A 22,373-nucleotide genomic window follows, 5' to 3' on the forward strand; every position below is an offset into this window, starting at 1 on the left:
TTTTAGACTTTGCTGTCACCTGAAGAGTTTGCACTCCTGGCACAGGGCTGGTGTACAGAGCTGAGGGGCCCTGGACACCCCAGTGAGCTGGGAGGCAGCAACAGACTAGAGGACTTTTAGACAGCAGGACACAGGCACCTTCTGTGACAAATCTTTTTTTTTTTAATTTTTTTATTGATTATGCTGTTACAGTTGTTCTATTCCCCCTTTCATTCCCCTCCCCCCTCCCCCCCTATCCCCACCATTACCCCCCCTTTAGTTTATGACCATGTGTCTCAAGTCCTTTAGATTCTATATTTCCCATGCTATTCTTGCCCCCCCCATCTATTTTCTATCTACTGTCTATGCTACTTATTTTCTGTACCTTCTCCCCCCTTCTTCTCCTCCCACTCCCCTGTTGCTAACCCTCCTTGAGATCTTCATTTCTATGTTTCCACTCCTGATCTAGCTGTCCTCTTAGTTTGCTTTCGTTTTAGGTATGGTTGTTAATAACTGTGAGTTTGTTGTCCTTTCACTGTTCATGTTTCTTTAACTTCTTTTTCTTAGATAAGTCCCTTTAACATTTCATATAATAAGGGCTTGGTGATGATGAACTCCTTGAATCTGATCTTATCTGAGAAGCACTTTATCTGTCCTTCCATTCTAAATGAAAGTTTTGCTGGATAGAGCAATCTTGGTTGTAGGTCTTTGGATTTCATGACTTGGAATACCTCTTTCCAGCCCCTTCTTGCCTGTAAGGTCTCTTTTGAGAAATCCGCTGACAGTCTGATGGGGACTCCTTTGTAGGTGACTGTCCCCTTAGCTCTTGCTGCTTCTAGGATTCTCTCCTTCATTTTAATTTTGGCTAATGTAATTATGATGTGCCTTGGTGTGTTCCTTCTTGGGTCCAACTTCTTTGGGACTCTCTGAGCTTCCTGGATTTCCTGGAAGTCTATTTCCTTTGCCAGACTGGGGCAATTCTCCTTTATTATTTGTTCAAATAAGTTTTCCACTGGTGGCTGTGCCTTTCCCCCTTCTGGTACCCCTATAATTCGGATGTTGGAGCGTTTAAAGATGTCCTGGAGGTTCCTAAGACTCTCCTCATTTTTTTGAATTCTTGCTTCTTGACTCTTTTCTGTTTGGCCATTATTTGCTTTCTTCTGGTCCACTCCATGGATTTGAGTCCCAGTTTCCTTTTCATTGCTATTGGTGTCCTGTGCAATTCCATTCATTTCAATTAGTTTCGCCTTCATATATTTGTCTAATTTTTGGCTATAATCAACCAGTTCTGTGAGGATCCTGATGACCAGTGTTTTAAACTGTGCGTCTGAGAGTTTTGCTATTTCTTCATCGCTTAGATCTATGGGCTCTGGGGCTTTGAGATCTTCTTGCGCCATTTTTGGTCTGTTCTCGCCCTGTGTGAGAAGCGGCGCCTTGGACTCCCAGGTCGCTGGGTTGTGACCCTGTATGTGGGGGCATGGTCAGAGCGGGGAAATGGCGGCGCCCTCTGCTGTTTCTCACAGCTGGGTGAGGATCAGCGCCTTAGGTGGTTCACCTGGGCCGGGCCACTCAGAGTCCCTGGGTTATGATGCTGTATGTGGAGGTGGGGTCAGAGCAGGGAAATGGCGACACCCTCTACTGCTGCTTGCCGCGGGGACCCGCCAGGCCCTGGTCCAACTACCCACTCCCTCGCCTGTCCGCCCTCACACAAATGCGCGACCACAGTCAACACGCAGCACCGCCCCCCCCCCCACTGTCTCCCCCGCGGTCGCTCACCTGGTCACTCGCTCGGTCGCTCACTAGGTCCAACCCTGCGCCTGGATTCCGCGCCTGAGTCCGGCTGACCGAGTTTTCCTGTGCAATCCCGCTTCACCAGCCGCTGGTTTCGCCCCTTACCGGTCAGGCTGAAGAATTTGTTGTTAACGGACTTCCGAAAAGTTCAATATTCCATGTTCTGGCTGTGTTTTCTGTTGCTAATATTTAGTTGTCTCTAAACTTGGTTGTGTGAGAAGGCACGGCACATCCACCTATGCCTCCATCTTGGCGGAAGTCCTTGTGACAAATCTTTAGTGCCACCGAAAATCTAGACATCTCTTGCCCCGGGCTCATTGGCTCCTTTGGATGTGCTGAGGCTTTGCAAAGGTCAGACATGTTCGGGGGACATCGGCTGGTGCATTGGACGAGGTTCAGGCGTGCAATTCTCCAACAGGTCACCTGCGTGTTGCATTGCATGACTCCCCCCCCCCCCAGTTCTGGTCTCCCTCTGTCCCTGTGAACTCGACCCCTTTTCCCTCCTCAGCCTCCCTCGCCCCTCCCCCTTCCCTGGGTGACCACCCTGCTGCTGTCTGTTTCATTTATTGCTTCTGACCAATGAATGAATTCGTTTGAGTTTGTTCATTTACTGCTTTTCTGTTTTATACCCCACATGTAAGTGAAGTCATACGGTCCTTGTCCTTTTCCATCTGACGTATTTCGCTTAACGTGACGTCCTCAAGACCCGCGCTGTTCTGGCAAATGGTCGTCTTTCTCTTTCCTCCCGGCCGCGGGGTGTCCCGCCATAGGTGGGGGCCACCTCTTCCTCACGGGGTCCGCCACCGGAGGACACTTAGGTTGACGCTCACCCACTGCCGCGGGGAGCGCAGACCCTGTGCTGCCACCGTGGGAACTGGTGGGGAGGGTCTTCAAAAATTAGGAGTTACCATGTGACCCAGCAACCCCTCTTCCGGGTGTCTACCCGAAAAACTCGGAACATCCATTTGTAAAGGTGTGTGTGCTTCCTGTTCATTGCAGCATTATCCATGGTAGTCGAGACGTGGCTGGGGCTTTTTGAATTAAAAAAAAATCCATGTTAGGCTGTTTTCAGCTGACTGCTGCTGCGGCCACTTCTCGTTCACTGTCTCCGTGCGTCTGAGGAATGTCTGTCCCTTCTGGTGGGACAAGAGGTGGTCCCGGGGGTCTGCAGTTTTGTCCCTGTTCCAGCGTGAGCGACTTTTTAACTGGGTGTTTGTTTTTGTCCAAGTCCCACGTGAGTTTGAGAGGCTCCCCGATGTCTCTCACGTGTTACGTGCTGGCTGATTTCGCACTCGGCCTAAGCGTGTGCATCATACTCAGTGACACGGTGACCTGCCCTGTGGTGGCTGTTGTAGGTGGTCCTGCTGGGGCAGAAGGAGGGGCCGGGCTTGCCTTTGTCCTGTGGAGGGGAGCCCTGAGCAAAGTGGGGACCGTTTTCCGCTGTGAGGAGCGGATGAGAGACGGGGCCCCACCCTGCTCTTTGGCCTCCTCGTTGGGTGAACTTAGGTTCACGGAGGTGGCGGTGTGTCCAGGGTCGGGCCTGAGGCCAGACCCGGGCGAAGCCCTCTAAGTCTCTTCTTGGTTCATGTCTCCTGTAGACGGTTAAGTTCTTCTTTTAACTCTGGAACGTGCCGATAACACACCACACGGCACTTCCACGAGCCGGCCGTGTCCTGAGCACGTGTGTTAACTCAGTGACCCCGCGACCCCGAGAGGTGGAGGCCTGTCTCTCCCACCTTGCAGAAGAGCGACGAGCCGGGAGCGGAGTTGCAGGACAGGAAGTGGTGGCCGAGGCTCGGCTGGGAGCCAGGCGGCGTGGCCCCAGGGCTTGTCCTCCCAGCCACTGGAAGGGACCAGGCAGTAAACGTGTAGCGTCGTGAGTCGGGAAAACTCCGCTGCGTCCACTCAACTCCGCCGTGTCGTGGGGATGCCGCCAGCCACGACCCCTTAACCACCGTGGGGCCGCGTCCCAGTAAAAGTGTATTTATGGAAACAGGTGGGGGCTGGCGGGCCCCCCGCCGACGTTCCTATTCTTGACACAGGTGCTCGAGAAGTACGGCAACCTGGTTTTATACCGAATTTGGGGCCAGAGATTGCAGGAAAATGAGGTGTTGTTTTCTGTCCCCCCCGAGCAGCGTCCCCTGCTCTGGCCCCAGAGGGTGGCGGCCTCACAGCTCCGCAGCGAGGCCGGGCTGAGGCTCCGGGCCTGGACCCTCTTCATCCTCCCTCACCTGTCCAGGTGGCATTGCCCAGTCGCTTCGCACCTGTCACTCCTAACTCCTACAGTGGGGACGACGGTGCGGCCCCTGCCTCTCTGTCCCTGAGTGTGTCTTGCTTGGAGTGGGGAGGTCTCGTCCGTGATGGACGTGGGGTGCTGTATGACCATTCAGTTCGCTTGCCCGTGAGCGAGCACTTTGGGGGTGCGAGCCCGGGTTTGAGCGTTCGCCGCGGGGAGGCAGCCGGATTTCAAACGAAGACCTTCTCGGTGATGTGCACGAGAAAGTGCGGTTTAGGGGGTGGGGGCAGGGGCGTGTGGACTGACCGTGCAGCGGGGAGCTTCCGGCGGTGGGGAGACTCGAAACAGGTGCCGTTTCAGGGTGTGGTCGGGGGCGGCGGGGGAGGGCGGCAGAGCGGGTGGCCGCCTCTGTGCATGTCATCGCCCCTCGAAACTTGCGACTCTCTGGAAGGCTGTGAGTGTGCACGGCAGAGGGATTTTCACACACGTGTCCGAGGGACTCACAAGTTGAAGCGAGAAGCCTCAGAGGGAATCGGGCTGCGGCCTGCATTCCAATGAGCGGGAGAGGGAGCTGCGGGGGTTGGAAGGAGGCCTGCGTGCTAAGGGGGCTGAAGGAGGGGCTTCGGGGGGGGTGGGGGAGGGCTGGGGCACCGTGCGGTTTAGGCTCCTTGCTGGGCACATGTGCCCCTCCAACGCCGCCGTAGTTTTAACTCTGCAAGAACATTCTTCTCTGTCAAGGCCAAAAATACACATGCAACCCAACAGTTCAGCCCTGGAGATGCCTCAGGTCACTGCAGGTCACTGCAGGTCTCCAGTGTTTCCTTCTGTTGACAAGGCCTGTGAGTTAGAGACCCAGTCGGAGGGACGGCTGCCTCTCACCCTGGGGATCTAAACCGAAGGTGCTGCCGCATCAGTTTTCACGGCACAAGGGCCCCTGTTGGCCACGCCCTTCCTTTTGTATCTCAGTGAAGCAGCGGCCTCAGCGCTGCCCAGAGGCGGCCTGGTCTTGTAGGTGAGCACGCCGGGCGGGTAGAGAAGGTAGCTGTCGGGTGGAACAGCTGGAAAGGGGCGGCGCCAGGCCGGACTCTGTCTCCATGGTTCCAAAACCCACGCAGGTGGCGTGGCCGAGAGCCCCAGGTTCCGGGACGCAGGGCTCTCGGTGCTGAAACTGGACCCTCCTGGGAGCGTGCGGAGAGTCCGGGCTTTTCCGTGCGAGGGGCCCGATTGCTAGAAGCACTGTGAGTGAGTGTGGGAGCCTGTGTGCACACGTGAGTGTGGGTGTGGCCGTGTGGCTGTGTGTGCTCCCAGGCCTCCGAGGCCGGGGGCCAGGCAGGGAGGCGAGCAGGGGCTCTTTGGGATTCCCGGCGAGAGCGTTGCCCCATGTCAGCTCCTGGCTCGCTTCAGGCCAAGAGACAGAGGCCCAGTTCTCACACCCGGAGCATCTGTAGTTGTCGTTTTTCACTCCTGCTTCCAGGTACCGCCGTGCGTTTTGCCAGTGGTGGGCACAGTCTTGGGAAGGGCTGGGGGCCCTGGGGGCCCCACCTTCCCGCCACACCCGTTCCACACTTTCTACCAACAGCCCTGGTGCCCTGGGGGCCCCCGCTGCCCACCAGCATCGGGGCTCCGCCTTCACAGCCAGGGCCCCTCACGGTGTGTTTCTCTCCAAGCCTATCACTGTGGCCCGTGTCCAAGGTGGGAAGGACACTGTGTGCTCAGCCAGCCTTTGAAATGCTCCCGCAGAGAGGGGCTGTCACTCGGGTCCCCGGGGAGAGCAGATGTGACCATTAGAGTGTGACGTGCCCACACGTGGTCAAGAAATCCTGTTTGCTCAAATGGTGAGCCCACGTGGACATTCGGGGGCTTGTCCTCTTTTCCGGACCCACTTCGTGCCCTTCAGCGGCCCCTGGAGGCCCCGATGTGACTGTCCAGGGCCCTGCAGAGCGGGCGCTGCTGCCCCCCAGGGCACTGGACTGGCCTGCGCTGCCGGGCCCGCTGTTCCGGCGCCTGCGTGGAGGTCCCCTGTCAGGGCTCATCGGCCGAGTGTCCAGGGGGCCTTGCGGCCGCTGAACTGCCCCTGTGCTGTGCCCCGGTAACACCGGAAGGCGTCTGTCGTTCTCATGTCCCGTTTTGTCCCAGCGTCCCTGTGACTTGTTGCAAATGAAACGCCTTCCAGAAGGTTGTGTTTCCCTGTGGCTGGCGTCTCTTTTGTGAGCAGTGTAAATGACATGCAGGCTGTCGAGCGACGGGCCCAGAGGACGCTGGGAAACGGGGGCTGAGCGTGGGCAGTCGCTCCAGAGGGAGGAGGGGCGGGGGCTGTGGGCCTGGTGGGGACAGTGGCGGGGGCAGCAGAGAGGGGACGTGGGAGGGGCGTGGAGGGAGGCAGAGTCAGGTAGACTGACACAGAGCAGGTGCACAGAGAGGTGTGGAGGCCAACACGTCATCGGGGAGAGGCAGGGTCAGACGGACAGACAGACAGACGGGCAGACCGGTGAGGACAGGGCCTGGTTCTCAGGGTGCCCGCCTGACGCTGCTGCTTCTGTCTTTCAGGTGCTCACGTCGTGCCGCGCCTTCCTTCTCACGGCGCGGGTGCCCACCAAGGTAAGTGCCGGCGCGGTCCTCCTGCCAGTGCACACACACGCGTGTGCACATCGCACCTCACACACGTGCAGGCACACAGGAAAGCACACACATGTATGCACTCATCCACATGCACACGCCACCCCACACGGGCAGGATCTTTGCCGAGCTTGGCGGAGACAGCCCACTGCTCCCTAGTCAGAGGCGAGGGTCCCTGTGTCCTTTATTCCCTGATGTATAAACGCTAAGTTTTACAAAGTTTCTCCAAGGTACGAGGGGCGGGTCCCAGCCCCTTTCAGTCACGTAAAGTGAGCCTGTGTGTTCACAGTGTGTCGTCAGGGAAATCAGTGTCGCTGTGAGTGACGAGGAACAGTTCCCTGTCCCCGAAGTGCCGGGGAAGAGGGGACTGGGGAGGCCTCACCAGTGCAGAGTCAGCTGCTGGAGGAAGCACTGGGGCTCCAGGCAGCAGCCCAGCGGCCTCTGGGGCAGAAGCCTCCCGGATGCGGAGTTAACCGTGATTAGAAACTTTGAGCCTCAGCGCAGGCGTGTCTCCTGCTGGGCGGTCACCCGCCTCCCGTCTACGGGCTGATCCCGCCCCGTCCCCGAGCGAAGGCCCAGCTGGCCTGTGACGTGTTCGTGGTTTAGTCGGCCTGATGGGGCTGTCGGACACGGGCTCTGGTCTCTGACACCGTCAGGTCCCCTTCCCCACCCCACGTGCCGCGGTCCGGGGCCGGGAGGCAAACCCGTCAGTGACGCTCATTCTCTGAGCAGACGGTTCTGTCCAGACCAGTGTGCGGTTTGGACACTGAGGATGTGGGTTTGTTTTTTCTCTGGGGGCCGACTAAAACATTTTCCTTTCACCTTTTTACTGATAAGTGTGCCCCTGTGCAGTGGGGCCCCCGGAATGGGAGCGCTCTTCTCAGTGGTTAGTCACAGAGCAGGAAGCTCTGCGGCCACACCCGGCGAAGAAACAGAACTTTGCCGTCACCCGGAGCCTGGCTCTGCCTGGGGGGCGGGGCAGGTAGTGATAGGTCAGGGGGTCCGCAGAGATGGTGGGTTCAGGGGTCCCCGCCATCGTCAGCCAGAGAAGGGGGGGTTTGCAGGTGAAACTACGGGGTGCCTGGGAGCCTGCGGGGGTGGGGAGCAGGTCCCGGGCCAGTGTGGAATGTGGGAGTTGCTCAGACAGACAGACAGACAGGTGAATAATCACATGTGGATTTGCTGTCTTGCTAGAGGTGGGGGTGGAGCACGCGGGATGGTTTGGGCTAATTCCTTCCTCTTTTCCACCCAACCTCTGGTATCTGTGGTTCTGTCTTTAAAATGCCCTGAGGGCTCCCAGCACCCTGCAGGCATCCCAGCTGCCTAACTGGCCCCTGCCGCCTCCTGCCCAGGGACAGCCTGGGAAGGCCTTTGGGGTGGGCTGTGGCCCGAGGAGGGCCGTTTGGGGGCCAGAGAGCAGCGGCCCCGTGAAACCTCCGTGGGTGGGCCGAGAGGACAGCTGAGCCCCTCTGCTGACAGACGTCTCTGGCCCCCTCTGCCTCGGCCGGCGGTAACGCTGGTCCCAAGAGGCCCCTCCCGTGGCTTTGGTTTCCGTCCCGCCCCGTCTGTGCTGGACAGTCTGGGGGTCTGTGAGGACCAGCTGGAGTGTCACAGTGTGTCCCCTGGCACTCTGCTTGTCCCAGTGACCGCCTCAGGCCCAGTGGAAGCCTCTCAACTGCCCTCCAGCTGCCCTCCCTCCAACACGGACCAGAGCTGCTCGCATGACACGGTGCTGATGGTGCCGGGGCCAGTGGCAGCTGCCGAGTGGTGGGGTGTAACTGCTCACACCTGCTCACACCTGCTCACAACACCTGTTCACACCCACTCACAACACCTGTTTACACCTGCCTGTGCCTGCTTGCTCCTGCTCACACCCATTCATACTTGCTCACACCTGGCTCACACCTGCTCACTCTGGCTCACACCTGCCGAGTGAGATGTGTCCCCAAACCTCACCAGAGCCATTCTGACTGTGCAGGTACATTCATTTAATCAAGGACATTTCATAGAGCTACCTGTCTGCTTAAGGCCATATGGCGGTTGGAGGCTGAGGGGCCTGGGGAACGTGACCGTGGAGAGGGTGCCGGACCCCAGTGCCCGGCCAGACCTTCCCACTCGCCCCCCCATCGTCAGAGGTAGACAGGGAAGCCGCGTCACCGTGTGGTTCAGAGGCCCACACATGACAGGACGGCCTCCGCCTCCCTGGGAGCAGAGCAGAGGGCCCGGGGGCCCGGTTCTGGGGGGTTCTTTCCCATTGCACTTCTAGGTCGAAGGTGAGTGCAAAATAAACAGACCCCACGCCGATCCCGTGGTCTGGAGCTGAAAGGCTTCGGAGCCGGGAGAGAGATTAGTGGCCGCCGTCCAGGAAAAACAGGCCGAAAGTGCGAGACTGGACGTACTTTGTAGAAAATAAACGCTGATCACAGGAGAAGAGTGGAAGACACCTTAGTACCGGAGTGAAAAGGCAGTCAGTCACCCACCTCCATGAAGAGAGAGAAAAGACTCTAATTTAACTGTGTGCTTCATTAAACCTGGCTTAAAATTCCTAAGTACTCCATTTCTCTGAACACACTGGGAACACGCACTTTAGGGAAGCTGGTGGGAGGAACGATGATTCCAGTACATGGTCGGCGTGTAACCAGGGAGGCCGCAGTCGGGAAGGAGGGGTGGGCGCCGACGTCACCCGGAGGTGGCTGTGAAGTGGCGGCCCTTGTGTGTCCCCCTTGTTTCTGAAGGGGTAGAATCCCAGGGTCGAAGCAGGGGAACTTCCCCCGTGTCTGTCCCAGGGTGAAATGGGAGAAGTGCACACGCTCCGTCCTGTCAGGGGTGCAGGTGATGCCTTTTCCGAAGGACGGCCAGTCCGGGCAGATCTGAGGGACGGGGTGGGCACAGCACACCAGCCCACCGTCCTCGCCGGGGGCGTGTCTCACTGCGGTGCTGTTACCTCGAATTATGTCCCGAAACCCTGCTCACAGGTCCTTGTCTTCTTCCTCCGCAGCTGGAGTTGAGCTTCAACTACTTGGACATTCACGGCGTCACCTGCGCCAAGCCCGCCCAGGTGAGTGTGAGCCAGGGGGACAGTGGCTGGGCCCGCGGGCCATCGGGAGGAGGGACCCGAAGGTGCTGGGAGGCTGGAAGCTGACCGGTCTGTGTGGGCGGGTCCTGGAAAGGAAACTTTCTCCGCAGCTGCCGGGGAGCTCGTCCCGGGCGGCCCCCGTGACAGTACTCCTCCTGAGAGCTTTCGTTCACGCCGTGGCGCCAACATTGCACAGCACTCGCCCAGCACTGTGCCAGGGCTTTCTGGGCATCAAGGCGAATATTTCGGTCTTTATGGCGTGTAGGCTTTTACAAGCAGCTTCACGGAGCCGTAAGGAACCCGCGGTGAGCTGAATGACGTGCACAGTTGGGTAGGATGACATCTGGGTCCCCACGAACCATTCCCGCGATCGGCATGCTGAACCCGCCCATCCCCCACAGCCCCCCCGGACCGGCACCTGCCGGCTCCCCCTCCTGCCCTCAGCGGCAGGCGCCTGCTCCCAGCTGGCCCAGAGGAGTCCTCCTTTTCTAGAACTTTCTGACAATGGAACTGACAGTCTGCCTTCCCGCATCAGTAGCATCACTGCAAGGCTGTGTTCCCCTGCTGTGTGTCTGTCATTTGCTCCTTGTCGTTGCCGAGCGGTGGCATCGCGTGGCTCTCTCACAGTTGGCTCATCCGTCCCCTGCAGACGGGCACCCGGTTGTCTCCGGTCTTGGGCTCTGAGTAGGGCCACTGTGCACATGTAGGTGCAAACCTCACCGCGCACGGGCTCTCGTCCCCTGTGGGTGGCGTCTGGGCACGCAGCAGCCGGGTCACGCAGCAGGTGCACGTCTGACCTTTAGGAGGCTGCCACGCCGCCTTCCAGAGCGGGCCTGTCACCATCCTTTGCCGTCCCCAGCACGGGCGTGCCACCTGCTCACCTTGCCCCCTTCTGAGTGCGCACGCTTCCTGTCGGGGTTTGAACCCGCATGTCCCCCACACGGAAGAAAACGAGTGTGTTTGTGTCGCTCGTTTGTCACCGGGGCCTCCTCCGATCAGGCGTCAGCTCGTACCTTCCTCCGTTTTTAAGTTGTGTTCCTTGTTTCCTTGGAGTTCCAGAGCTGCCCCGTACTCTGCGTCCCTGGGCTCGTCGGGTGAGGGAGGGGTGCGTGTCTTCTGCCGTTCATCGGTTCGCTTTCTGCACGGCGCCTCTCAAAGAGCGGGCATTTTAAACGCCGATGCAGCCCAGTATCTCCGGTGGCGCTTTCCGTGATGTCAGGTTGGGTAAGTCTTTGCTTCCCCTGAGGTCACAGAATGACTTACGTCTTCTAGAAGCCTCCTAGTTTCGGGTTACACGTTTAGGTCTGTGGTCCATTTTGACACAATCTTTGCGTATAAATCCAGCGATGTATGTCTGGGTGGGTCAGTGTGCGGTTCTTTACTGCGCGTGTCCTGTGCGGTTCATGCGGAAGACTGGTGTTCCCCCCGACTGGCTTTCTCTCTTGTTGAAGATCAGTTGCTCCTTCAACACTGGTCTGCGTCCTGACTCCGGGTCCTGTCCCTTTGGTAGTTGTCTGTCTTTCTGTCCCCACAACACGGTCTGGGTTACTGTAGCTTCACAGGCGGAGTTGAAGTCAGGCGGCGGCCGTCCTTTGCCGGGGTTCTCCCTGTGCAGAGCGGTTGCAGTGACTCTGCCCTCGGAAGTGCCGCGTGGGCTCCGGACTTGGGTAGCGTGGGCTCTCCGCACCGTGTTGGGGAGAACAGGCACCTGACCCGGAGGTGGGGGTACATTTCAAGTTTGGGTCCCCATTGTTCCTCGCCGGTGTTTGGAAACACAGTTGATTTTTGCGTGGCGCTCCTGTTCTGGGTCACGTGTCCCCGCCCACCGATCAGGTCTGGTGGCGTTTTAATAGCGAGCTTCGTGTTCTGCACGTGCTGCTTCCTGCTCTTCCACGTGGACGCGGTCACTCTAATCCTCTCCCGGCCGCAGCAGGGAGATGGTCCTCGTGGGTCTCTTGGCTCCCGTCTGTCTGTCTGTCTCTGAATCTGTGGTTCTCGGGGTCACATGAGTAGTGAGCAGCCCCGGGGGTGACAGTCTTGCTGCCCTTTGACCACAGGGCAGGACATTCTGCAAGCTCGTGGGTTCCTTTCCTTTAAGCAGCCCGCTGTGTGCGGGCATCGGCCTGAGCCGGCCACGTGCCCCTGCTGGGGCTCGGAGGTGACAGTGGCAGTCCACGCGAACACGATGCCTTTGTCCTGCCATTGATGGACAGCCACGTACTGCGTCTCTGCCCCCAGGGCCACCTGTCTCCTGCCAACATTCGCGAAACAGCAGCAGGCGAGCTCACGGCTTGTCCGTGGTGACAGCAGCCCGGCACCTTGCACGGCCGCGTCCACACTGGGCTGAAGACGCGTGGTGAGGACGGGTGTCCTGTTCCGACCTCGCCTGGAGGGAACTGTCAGGTCTTTTCCCAGGAGGCGCAAGGGGTCGCAGCTGCCGGTTTTTCCTCGGTGCCTTTTATTTGGCTGAGGTTGCCCCGGAGGCGGCCTCCTACTTGCCCTGGACAGCAGGGCCTTGCCTGGGGCCCCTCCAAAGGCTCGGGAAAAGCGGGTCACGAGTGACTATGGACCTTCAGCCTCTGTCGCACGGTGGCGGCGGGGGCTCTGAATCTGCAGTTGGGCACTTGCTTCAGCTGTGGGGCGCCCATGACCCCCTGTCCATCCTGGGCCCGAACAGTTCTGTGACTCTGAAACTGTGGGTGCCGTTTTAAAAAGGGGGGGCCCCCGAAACACAGGGATTGTGTTCTCGGGCCTCAGCCAGACTGGTTCGCTCCATTCACAATCACACACGCGAGCCCTCGGCCCTGACCACGCGGTGCCCGCCGGCTCTTGCAGATGGTGGTGGAGACGGAGAAGCACAGCCTGTCCCTGCGGATGCTGTCGCCCGAGGACGTGAGCGAGGTGCTGGCCCACGTGGGCTCCTGCCTGCGGAGGACGTTCCCCGGCCTGTCTCCCCTGTGAGTCCTGGTGGGGGGCGGGCGGTGGTGGGGGCGGGCGGTGGGTGGGCCCCGCTCCCCGGCCCACATTCCTGTGCAAGCCTCTCACTGTGGGACTGTCGCTCCACCCTGCCCCCACCCCGTGCGAACTCCACACCCAGCAGATGCGGGGGGCCCAGTGCCAGGTGCACAGCTGTCACCTGCAGCATTCACGGGGACACAGTGGCATTCCCTTCGTGTTTTATTTTCTGATCAGTAAGAGGAAACCTGAAAAAAAAATGCAAAAGGAAAACTAAACACAATGATTAGCCTTTACCTTTTTCTCTCATTTTCTGAAGTGTGCCTTAGGGATATTGGTAACTGCAGCATTTATTTATTTTTGTTACGCGTTTAAACTCAGGCTCACTGGGCTCAGGTTCGTCCTTGGGGTACGTGCCGCACGTCCTTGGGGTGGAGGGGGCCCCGGGGGCTGTGGGGACCGGACTGTTGAGGGCTGTGTGGGTCAGGAGTGCTGGACTCGGCATCTGGCACATCAGGTGGGGACACCAGGTGGCAGGTCTGGGGGCGAGGCTGGGGGTTGGATCAGGTCTGGGGATGCAGCCCCTGTGAGCCACAGTGTCAGCCCGGCTGACGCCTGCCAGTGGTGCGGCCACAGAGAGAGCCCTGCACCTGGAAGGGGGAGCGTCTTGATTGACAGTGAGCCCAAGATTTGGGGGTCAAGCAAAGGAGGAGAGCCACAGAGTTGGGTACGGGTTCCCATGGAAACTTGGAGCCTGGGGGACCCTGCCCGGTGATGCTGGGCGTCGGGCACTCTGAGGGCAGAGGCCGTCCAGCGGGGTGGTGCCGTGACGGGCACAGGGGGCGGTGACCGGAGTGGTGCAGGGTCGGGGGGGAGAGGCAGGGGCCTGGTTGGGGAGGAAAGGCAGCCATGGCTCGTGCGGAAAACAAGTAGACAAGTGCGGTTCCACGGGGCCCGGGGGGCCGATGCAGCAAAAGGTGTGCGAGGAATTTCGGGCATTTCTGTTCGCACTCAGATGGGGGACAGGGTGGCATGTGGCCGTACGGGGGGACGAGAACGGGTGTGGGACCGCGCAGTCGGTCAGCAACATCCTGGGGCAGGGAGAGGGACGCAGAGCCCGGGACGTGCTGCCCTTCCTTCCGGCCTGGGGGCGCTCGAGCGAAGGCCGGGAGTCCTGGCTCCCTGGTCCTCGGCCGCCGTCCGCACTCCCCGAGCCCCTGCATTTCCTCCTCGCTGTGCCCGATACAGTGTGGGGAGTGGCCCGAGCCGTGGCTGGCGTCCCCGAAGCAGGTGCTGTTCTGGGCACGGTGGCCGTGTGACACGGACGAGCTTTGGGAGCAGATTTTAAATGAATCACTGAAATGGATTGAAAGGACCCACGGATGGTTTTCACGTCACAGCAGTGAGGCCCGAGTTTGGGCCGAGAGCTGTGTGCTCGTGTCCGGGTCGCTGCTCCTTCCTCCTGGGCTGTTTCCCGCATCTGCTGCAGATTCAACGCCCAGAAGGTCTGTGCGGCTCATCCACTGCACAGTGTGGGCTGCGCCTGCGTGCTGCTCGCCGGGACGTGGCTCTACCTGTCACGGCGCTTGACACTCTCTGAAGCTACGCCCGTGTTCGCTTTTAAGAGAGGCCTCTCACAAGGTAGATTTCTACGTGCAGTGCCGAAATGTGATCGACGTTCCTTCTCGCTGTCGGTCTTGCAGGAAAATCATGAAGAGGGTGTCCATGGAGCCGGCGGAGCGCCTGGCCAGCCTGCAGGCCCGGTGGGACAGCCAGCCCGTGGCCGAGCAGGGCCCCTGCGGTGAGCACACATTTTGAAACTAAAATGCCGGTGGCTGCCGGGGTGTCCCTGGCCGGGAAGTGCAGTCTATTCCCAGCGCGTTCCTGCAGAGGTGCAATTAGTTTGAAGGTGTAATTAGCTCGGCCAGACCGGTGGACGGAGAGCCCCACACTTAAACTCCGCTGCGTCCTGCCGTGTGCCTGTCACATGGGCCTCGTGGCAGCTTTTCAATCTGAACTTGGAAATCATTTCCCCGAACACCTGTCACAGACCTGTTTGTGTTTCAGGTGGGTTTTCTCAGATGTACGCCTACGTTTGCGACTGGCTGGGGTTCCCGTACCGGGAAGAAGTGCAGTGGGTGAGTGTGTCTGTGGGCATACGCGCACGTGCACTCACACATGTGCTCACTCACACGCAGACATGCTCACCCCTCCATTCACATACACATACTCACATTCTCACACACTCAACACACATATGCTCACACACACGCTCCTCCTCACACACTCACACTCATAAATACACCCACTCACAGATGCACACACTCACTCACACTCACACCTGCACACTCACACACAGTCCCACTCGTGCACACACAGTCACACTCGTGCACGCACAAGCGCCGGCACATGCACACAGACTCTCAGTACTCGTCCGTCTCTTTCTCTCTGTCCCCGCCCCCGTGTGTTTTGCTGACAAGCTCCCTGGCTCGGGCGACACCCAGTGGCCCGGGTCACTGTCCGATTCCCTCTGCGTCCCCCCTGCTGCCCCGCCATCGACCCAGACTGTCGACGTGAGTGCGTTGTGTTTCCAACAGGATGTGGACACCATCTACCTGACCCAGGACACCCGGGAGCTGAACTTGCAGGACTTCAGTCACCTGGACCACAGGTAGGGCGCTGCCGCCTGCCCTCCCCCACCCGCAGCCCTGGTCTCGGAGCCGCCCGTCCCGCTGGGGCCCGAGGGGCCCGTCCGCAGAGACCCTTTCGTAACAGGAACCGGGGGAATCGAGCCTCTCTGGGCTCTGCCCGTCAGTGAGCGGTGTCCGGGGTGTTGGTCACTGCGAATGCTTTGGGGGGACACCTCTGCGCCCCGGAGTTCGGGGCTAGAAAACATGCCGACTTTTACTGTGGAAGCGATCGAGTTCTTAGGCTCTGAGACCAGCTCACCAGGTGTATTTAGTCCAGCTGGTATGTAAACTGTACCTCTCTATAACTGATTTTTCCTAGGATAAAATTTTATGCCGAACCCCGAACAAATGACTTAGAGCATAGTGTCTTTATGGTTGGGGAGTCCACGTGGGTGTGGAAACAGCGGCCACCATCGGCCTCACGTTAGTGACAACAAACCATGACACTGTGACAAGGTACCTGTGAGACGCTCGGCTTTTACAATCCAGACCTGAATGGATTTGGGGCCATGGTCGTGGTGCGCAGGCCCCTGAGGGAAGCTTCGCCAGGCCAAGGGAGCCGCGAGGGGAGTCTGGCCTGAAAATAAACACGGGGAAATTGACTTCCTGGGTCGTCACACCGACCAGAGAGATGACGTCAGAACGGCTGCTTTGATAGGTGGCCTGGAATCTGGAGCAGCGGGGAATCTGATGAGCGATTTAGAGTTTTTGTTTTTGCGTTTTACCTTATTTACGTAGTCCCCAAGTGCCAGCAGTTCGTTTCCGATGTCCAGAGCAACCGGTGTGTTGCCGGTGCTTGAGAAATCACTCAGAGCACAGCTCAGTGCTGACTTGCACACTGGGGACAGAGGGGGGGTGTTGATTGCACGTGGTGAAAGGGGTTTGGCGTTTTGCTCCGAAACCCCGGCCGTCCCTGAAGCGCAGGTTGATGACTCCTGGCCGTCCAGAGGGTGGATGGCTGGTCAGTGTGTTAGGACGGCGGTCAGAACAAGGTGCTCGTGAGTCAGCCACGCTGCCCGGGTGGGGATCCCGGCCCCGCCCGGACCGACTCTGGCCTCGGGCAGCGCCCGGCCCTCTCTGGGCTGGGGGTCCTCATCTGTATAGTGATATTAACCGTGGTCCCAGCTCCTGGGTCACTGTGGAGACTCCCGTGTGTTTCCTGTGTGTGCGGGACCCAGTCACAGACCAGATTGTCGCTGGTGTGGAGTTCTGTGCTCGGCACATGGCCGGGACATCCCAAGAGGAGCCGACTCCCAGAACCTGCGTGTGGCTCGGCTTGGGCCTCGGCTGTTCCACCTGTGTTTGCCGAAGTGCTGCCCGGACACACTCGGTCCTCCCTGGTCGGGAGACAGGTGATGAGGACCCGAAAGGCCGAGGTGTTGTGTGCTGCTCTGTGTAGCTGTGGTTCCTCTGCTTGTTCGTTTTGAATTCCATTCGTGAGCTCCCACAGAGGTCTGACCCTCTGCTGGCACTGCCGTCGGTTTGACGACCGTTAGGAACGGAGCCACCAGGGCTCAGGCCGTGCTCGTGCCTGTCTGCTCGGAGAACAGTGTGTGGTGTGTACCAGACGCAAGCAGTGGTGGCCGACCTCTGTGCTCACCACCGAGCTCAAGCAATGGGTTGCGGCCTCTCCTTGGACGGTGGTGCGACTCGGTTTCCATCCCAGGTCCTGTGCCCCCCGCCCCACCCCATGCAGTTGTGATAATTGTCCTCTCTGGGTCGTTTCTTCTGCCCAGAAAGGGTCCCCCGCTCCCTCATCCCTGGCGGCGCTCTGCCTTCCTGTCCGAGCCTCCCTGACCTGCCTGGTCCTGACAAGCCTTCCTCTGACCTGCACTGTGGTCCCTCGTGGTCCCTGCTCCCCAGGGGAGGGTAGTCACACTATTAGAGTCGCTTTCATTCCCTGAGTCTCCTGACAGGCCCGGCGGCACCAGGGGAGGGGTGTCTGGCTGTGCTCAGTGTTGCCTCACACCCGGCACTCACACCCGGAGGGACACGCACTGGTTGGGGGTGTGAGTGGGTGGATCCCGGGCACTCCCAGGTCCCGGGCCCTGGACGTGCCGTCTCCAGTTACCTGAGATGCTGTCCTTTCCCCGGGCTCTTCCTGTCTGTGAGGCAGACAGGCCCCCGTCTGCTCCAGGCAGAGTCCTTGCTGCCCGCCCGTGTCCTTGGCCACTTCAAGGGCGTCCCCTGCATAGCCCGTGTCACATGGCTGAGCCGGGGTCTTTGTCCACCCCCGAGGACAGGGTGGGCGGGGGGGGACAAGGCCTGTTCTTACTTAGCTGTCAGCCCCCAGAGCCTCCTGACCCCGCCCAGCACCCAGTAGGTACGAACAAATGTTTATTGAAAGCATTAAGCTGAGTGATTCTTTCCTTCTAATTGGCCTCGAACATTACAAAGCCGAGGGGTTTACATGGTTTGGAGAAACGTGTTAGGAGAACCGTGCCAACACGCAGGAGTTTCCATCATGTTCACAAGACGTTGTTTTGTAAACAAAACTCCATTCACAGCACCCACAGCACATGTTGTGATTCTTTTAGATCGGGGACCATTGAAAGTTTAAAAATGTTGTATAAGAATCGCGTTGGAAATCATTCACATCACCCTTAATTCTACTGCCAGACAGTGTCCTTATAACCTCTTGATAATGTATATTTTTTTTCTTTAAGAAACACCCATATTTGGTAGCCTTTCTATCAGAATCTGCATAGCACATCACATGCAGATTTCACTGATTCCGTTCACTGATGGTGCCACGCAGGTGCCACACCGGTGTGCACACACCTAGACTGCGTGTGTGACGTCCGCATCTCGGGCCTCAGCGAGGATCAGACGAGCCCGTTGGTGGGTCGGGCGCTTTCTCAAGGGTTCGCAGGTCCCGTGAGAGGGCCCTGCCCTCCGCCCACCTGCCGTGTAAACGCGGGACCTGGCACCGTGGAGGACGCTCCTCTCTCGTCACGACACAAGTGTCTGCATGGGGGGGGCCAGGGGGAGGCGCTGCAGTGTGGTCGGCATTTGACATTAACCCACGGGAGGCGCAGGGGTGAGTTCCCGAGTGGGCAGAGTTGGCGAGGACGCCCGGTTCCCGAAGTGTGTCCCGAGAGCGGGTCGGTGCAGACAGAGGCCGAGAGCACGAAGCCCATCAAACCCCTGCAGAAGGAATTCCTGCGCTTGTTCTTGCATCTAAAACTTAAAAAAAAAATCTAGGACAGAAGCCAAGTGAATAAAGAGGTTTTTGGTAGGAAGTGTGTGTGGGACCCGTGACTGGGCACGGTTTTGGCTCGAGCTCCGACCCGGCCTCCCGAGCACGTCGGGGTCCCCGCCCCCCCCGCCCCCCCGGCCTGTCCCTCTGCCCGGCTCCAGGTGCGCGCCCCTCAGTGTCTCTCTGTGTCCCCGAAACAGGAGCCGTGGCCCCTCCTGGGTCGGCCAGTGACGTGATCTAGGCCAGGGCCTGGCACCCGGAACCCACCACATAATGTGATTTCTCAGCCGCCTTTCTTTGTTGTTTCAGTAAAAGTCTGAGTCTCGGCCACTTGTCAGGCCCTGAGGATAAAACCTGTAACGGCCTCACCGAAGCCCTGACACTGAGACAGAGACTTGGTTTTCAAAGGACACGCAACCTGGGGCGACAGGGGGCCGATATGGGGGCAGCAGACGGGGGTCCAAGGCCGAGTAGGTCCAAGGCTGACTGGAGAGGCAGGCAGTGGGCCGCCCGGGGGCCGGGGCCCTTACCTGGCGCCGCCTGCACGCAGGCGCTGGTGCCGCGGGGATTTTCCTGGCTGCACACGGCCGAGGCAGGCCGTTCTGAGACTGAAGCTCTGTGTGTGGCAAGGGGACAGGGTCGGCAGGTTTCGGCTGGAGGCTGAGTGAGGGACATGTGGCCGGAGACGGGCCTGGAAAACCAAGTGGTGCCAGGGGTCAGATGCAAAGACACCCTCGGCTTGTGTGAATCACAAGGCCACGCGTGCCTCTGGCCTGTCTCGTCAGCACAGCCGGACGCTGCGAACCGCACGGGGGCACCTGTCGGTCGTCGGGCACTTGCTGAGCTCTGGGGGTCCGCCCGGTGTCCCCCAGATCAGCCTGGGCTCCGGACCTCACTCTGCAAGCCCTCTGGCTACAGAACATGGATGTACATACATGAGGGTTAAAGAATTCACGGCCGAGCGGTCCAGGACTCTGGGGTGGAATTAGACGTGCGGTTTCAGGTTCAACAGGCAGACACCGCCGCCAGCCTCTTCCCCTTTGAAGGAGTTGCCAAACTGCAGGCAGTTGAACTTCAACTTCCCAGAATTCTGCTTCCCTCATCCTGAGTTTAATTGCCGTCTAGTTCTAGCCGACGCCGTGTGCGTGTGGAAATAGTGAGCGTGCGCAGGTGAGCGTGGAGGCTGTGGCCCTGGCTGTTGACACGCTCGATCACGGGTTCTGTGACTTCTGCTCCTAGGGACCTGATCCCCATCATCGCGGCCCTGGAGTACAACCAGTGGTTCACCAAGCTGTCCGCCAAGGACCTGCGGCTGGTAAGTGCCCGGAGACGGTGCGCGTGGCGCTCGGCCAGGCTGCGTTGACCCCGCAGCCTGGATTTAACTACAAACTGTGTACGTCTGTTCTTCTCCTGCACTGGTGAGATGTGTGCATGTTATTTCTGGGGGTGGTATGTCCCTACAGATGCTCTTGATGACATGACCTGAAGCGTGTTGCATGAGGTGCTTCAGACAAGTGCTTCTCCGTGTTTTTCACTGCTTCAAGCACTGTAGCCAACGACCAGAAAGACACAGTGAGAGGGGCCTTCCGGGCCCCCCCTCTGTCGGCAGAAATGGCCGGCGGCTGCAGGAAGCAGACGCCAGACTGTTTGCATCCCGCCTCCCCCCGGCTTTCCTCCCCAAGTGTTTAGAAAACTCGCCAGGCAGGTTAATGGTAGTAACACTCATTTTCTGCATGAGCTTCGGGCCCATTGACGTGTAAGCCGAATGACATCAAAGTGAAATCCGTGAGTTTTCCTAAGTATCGGGGAGCCTAATCCTTGGTCCGTTGGACTAGTGGGAATAAGATGCTCTGTGAGGGCTGTTGTGCAAGTTCAAGGCGGCCGCGTGGACAGGTGCTTGTCTGAGAGTTAGCTTTCGGCTGCTCCGCTTCCAGGCAGGAGGTAGTTCAGAGAGAGGTTTTGTTGGAGACTTTGGCATTCAGGCCTCTGACTCTTGGAGGTCGTATAAACGGGTGGTTTCAGATTATCGTAGCAAAGAGGTGGGTTGGGGTTGAGACGCGCATCTGAGGGCCGTTGACATTTGCTAGTGGACAGGCCCCGGGTCTCCGGGGGACCTGAGGTGCTGTCGGCAGGAACGTGGGCTGCACCGACCAGGGCCTGCAAGGAGCCAGTGAGCGGTAACGCAAGAAAGAGCGCGGGCCTGGAGACAGAAACCTGGGGCCCCGATTCTGGTTCTTACTTCAAGGCCGTGCGACCTTGGGTAACTCACTTGGCCTGCAGGGCCTCAGCTTCCTGTGTCCCTGTTTTGGGGAGCGAGTTGGAGCTGACGTCTTATTCATCGCTACACAGCACTCACCAGACTGTGGGGCTCACGATATCTACGCAGTAAAAGTCAGTTAATAAACAGGTGTCAAATTTGTTTGTTGGATAAATGAGTGGACATAGCAGTGTAACTACTTGGCAGATTACTGAGATCCCTATAGAAAACGTATAGAAATTCTAACAGTCATCACCACCACCACTGTCAGCACCACATCACCATCGTTATCACCACCATCACCATCATCACCATCATTATCACATCACCATTATCACCATCTCCACCACCACCACCATCATCACCATCACTGCCTCTGAGTCTTTATTCTCTGTTTCGCATGCCCCTTTCTCTGGGAATTCCCTTCGGTTTTCCCAGGACTGGGTGGGATGCAGGTCCGTGTGCCCAGAGCCTCGCCCAGGTGTCCCCCTTACCATCCAGGGCTGTTTCTTCTCTGATTCCCGGGCTGGACGGCACACTCTGCACAGCGGGGACGTGACCGTTCTGTCCCTGCAGCCCCGGGGCCCTCAGCACGATGGTGGGGCGTGGTCGATGCGGAGTCAGGGTTTGCTGAATGACTGCATGAACGTGTGCACGACTGACGTAACCCCAACTCTGCGTCCGAGTAGGTGGAGCGGTGACGTGAGCTTGGTTGCAGGCGCACGTCCGGCCTGCTCACCCAGTGTGTTCCCTTGCAGTCCACAGACGTCTGCGAGCACATCCTGAGGGTGGTGAGCAGGTCCAGTCGGCTGGAAGAGCTGGTGTTGGAAAACGCCGGCCTCAGAGCGTGAGTATTTCCTGCACACATGCCGACGTTGCGTTAGCACTTTTCGCCATTTTCTCCAACATTAATATACAATTTAAAGAAAACCGGATTCTTCATGTTTCCACTTTCTGTGCCTCAGTCTCTTCAGCTTTGAAATGGAGATCATATGAACACCTTCCTTTTAAAATGACAGCTCCGAGGATGAATGAATAAGCCTATGTAAAGGGCTTAGGGCAGTAGCTTTTGTATTCCAGGTGCCGCATTGACTTTTATCAGTGTCACCAAAGATGGTTGTTGTGACAACCTATTGCATATTCAAAAAATTATTTAAAGAATTTTATTTATTTATTTTTAGAGAGGGGAAGGGAGGGAGAAAGAAAGGGAGAGAAACATCAATGTGTGGTTGTGTCTCTTACACCCCCTTCTGGGGACCTGGCCTGCAACCCAAGCCCATGCCCTGACTGGGAATCGAACTGGTGACCCTTTGGTTCTCAGGCTGGTGCTCAGTCCACTGAGCCTCCCCAGTCAGGGCCATTGCACATTATTTTACTCCTCTGCTGTGCTTGGTTTTGGCTGTTTGCCTCCCGTTTGAGATCCACGCTTACACTGTCTTCACCTCACGGTTCCAAGGTTACCGCCTGAGTCTGAGTGGGGCGCAGCAGAGCTGGGATCTGAGAACAGAGACTGGGGCTGCTGAGCGGGGAGCGTGGCGGCATCGTAATCGCAGCAGGCAGGGCGTGCCTCTCGG

General features: G+C 58.6%; 1 protein-coding gene across 3 annotated transcripts in view; it reads left to right on the plus strand.

The window, feature by feature from the left end:
- Positions 1 to 22,373, plus strand: part of CARMIL1 (capping protein regulator and myosin 1 linker 1) — a 144,277-nt gene that overhangs the window by 55,511 nt on the left and 66,393 nt on the right. For all 3 annotated transcript variants that reach the window (XM_037153028.2, XM_037153029.2, XM_053656008.1), the window contains exons 3-10: positions 6,554 to 6,604; positions 9,621 to 9,680; positions 12,534 to 12,655; positions 14,357 to 14,454; positions 14,721 to 14,791; positions 15,251 to 15,324; positions 19,782 to 19,857; positions 21,558 to 21,646. In XM_037153028.2, the coding sequence (XP_037008923.2) occupies positions 6,554 to 6,604; positions 9,621 to 9,680; positions 12,534 to 12,655; positions 14,357 to 14,454; positions 14,721 to 14,791; positions 15,251 to 15,324; positions 19,782 to 19,857; positions 21,558 to 21,646 (641 nt within the window). The remainder of the gene's footprint in view (positions 1 to 6,553; positions 6,605 to 9,620; positions 9,681 to 12,533; positions 12,656 to 14,356; positions 14,455 to 14,720; positions 14,792 to 15,250; positions 15,325 to 19,781; positions 19,858 to 21,557; positions 21,647 to 22,373) is intronic.

This window comes from Artibeus jamaicensis, unplaced genomic scaffold (assembly GCF_021234435.1).
Source record: "Artibeus jamaicensis isolate MK-2021 breed Jamaican fruit bat unplaced genomic scaffold, CSHL_Jam_final scaffold_1689, whole genome shotgun sequence".
In the NCBI taxonomy this organism is placed as follows: Eukaryota; Metazoa; Chordata; class Mammalia; order Chiroptera; family Phyllostomidae; genus Artibeus; species Artibeus jamaicensis.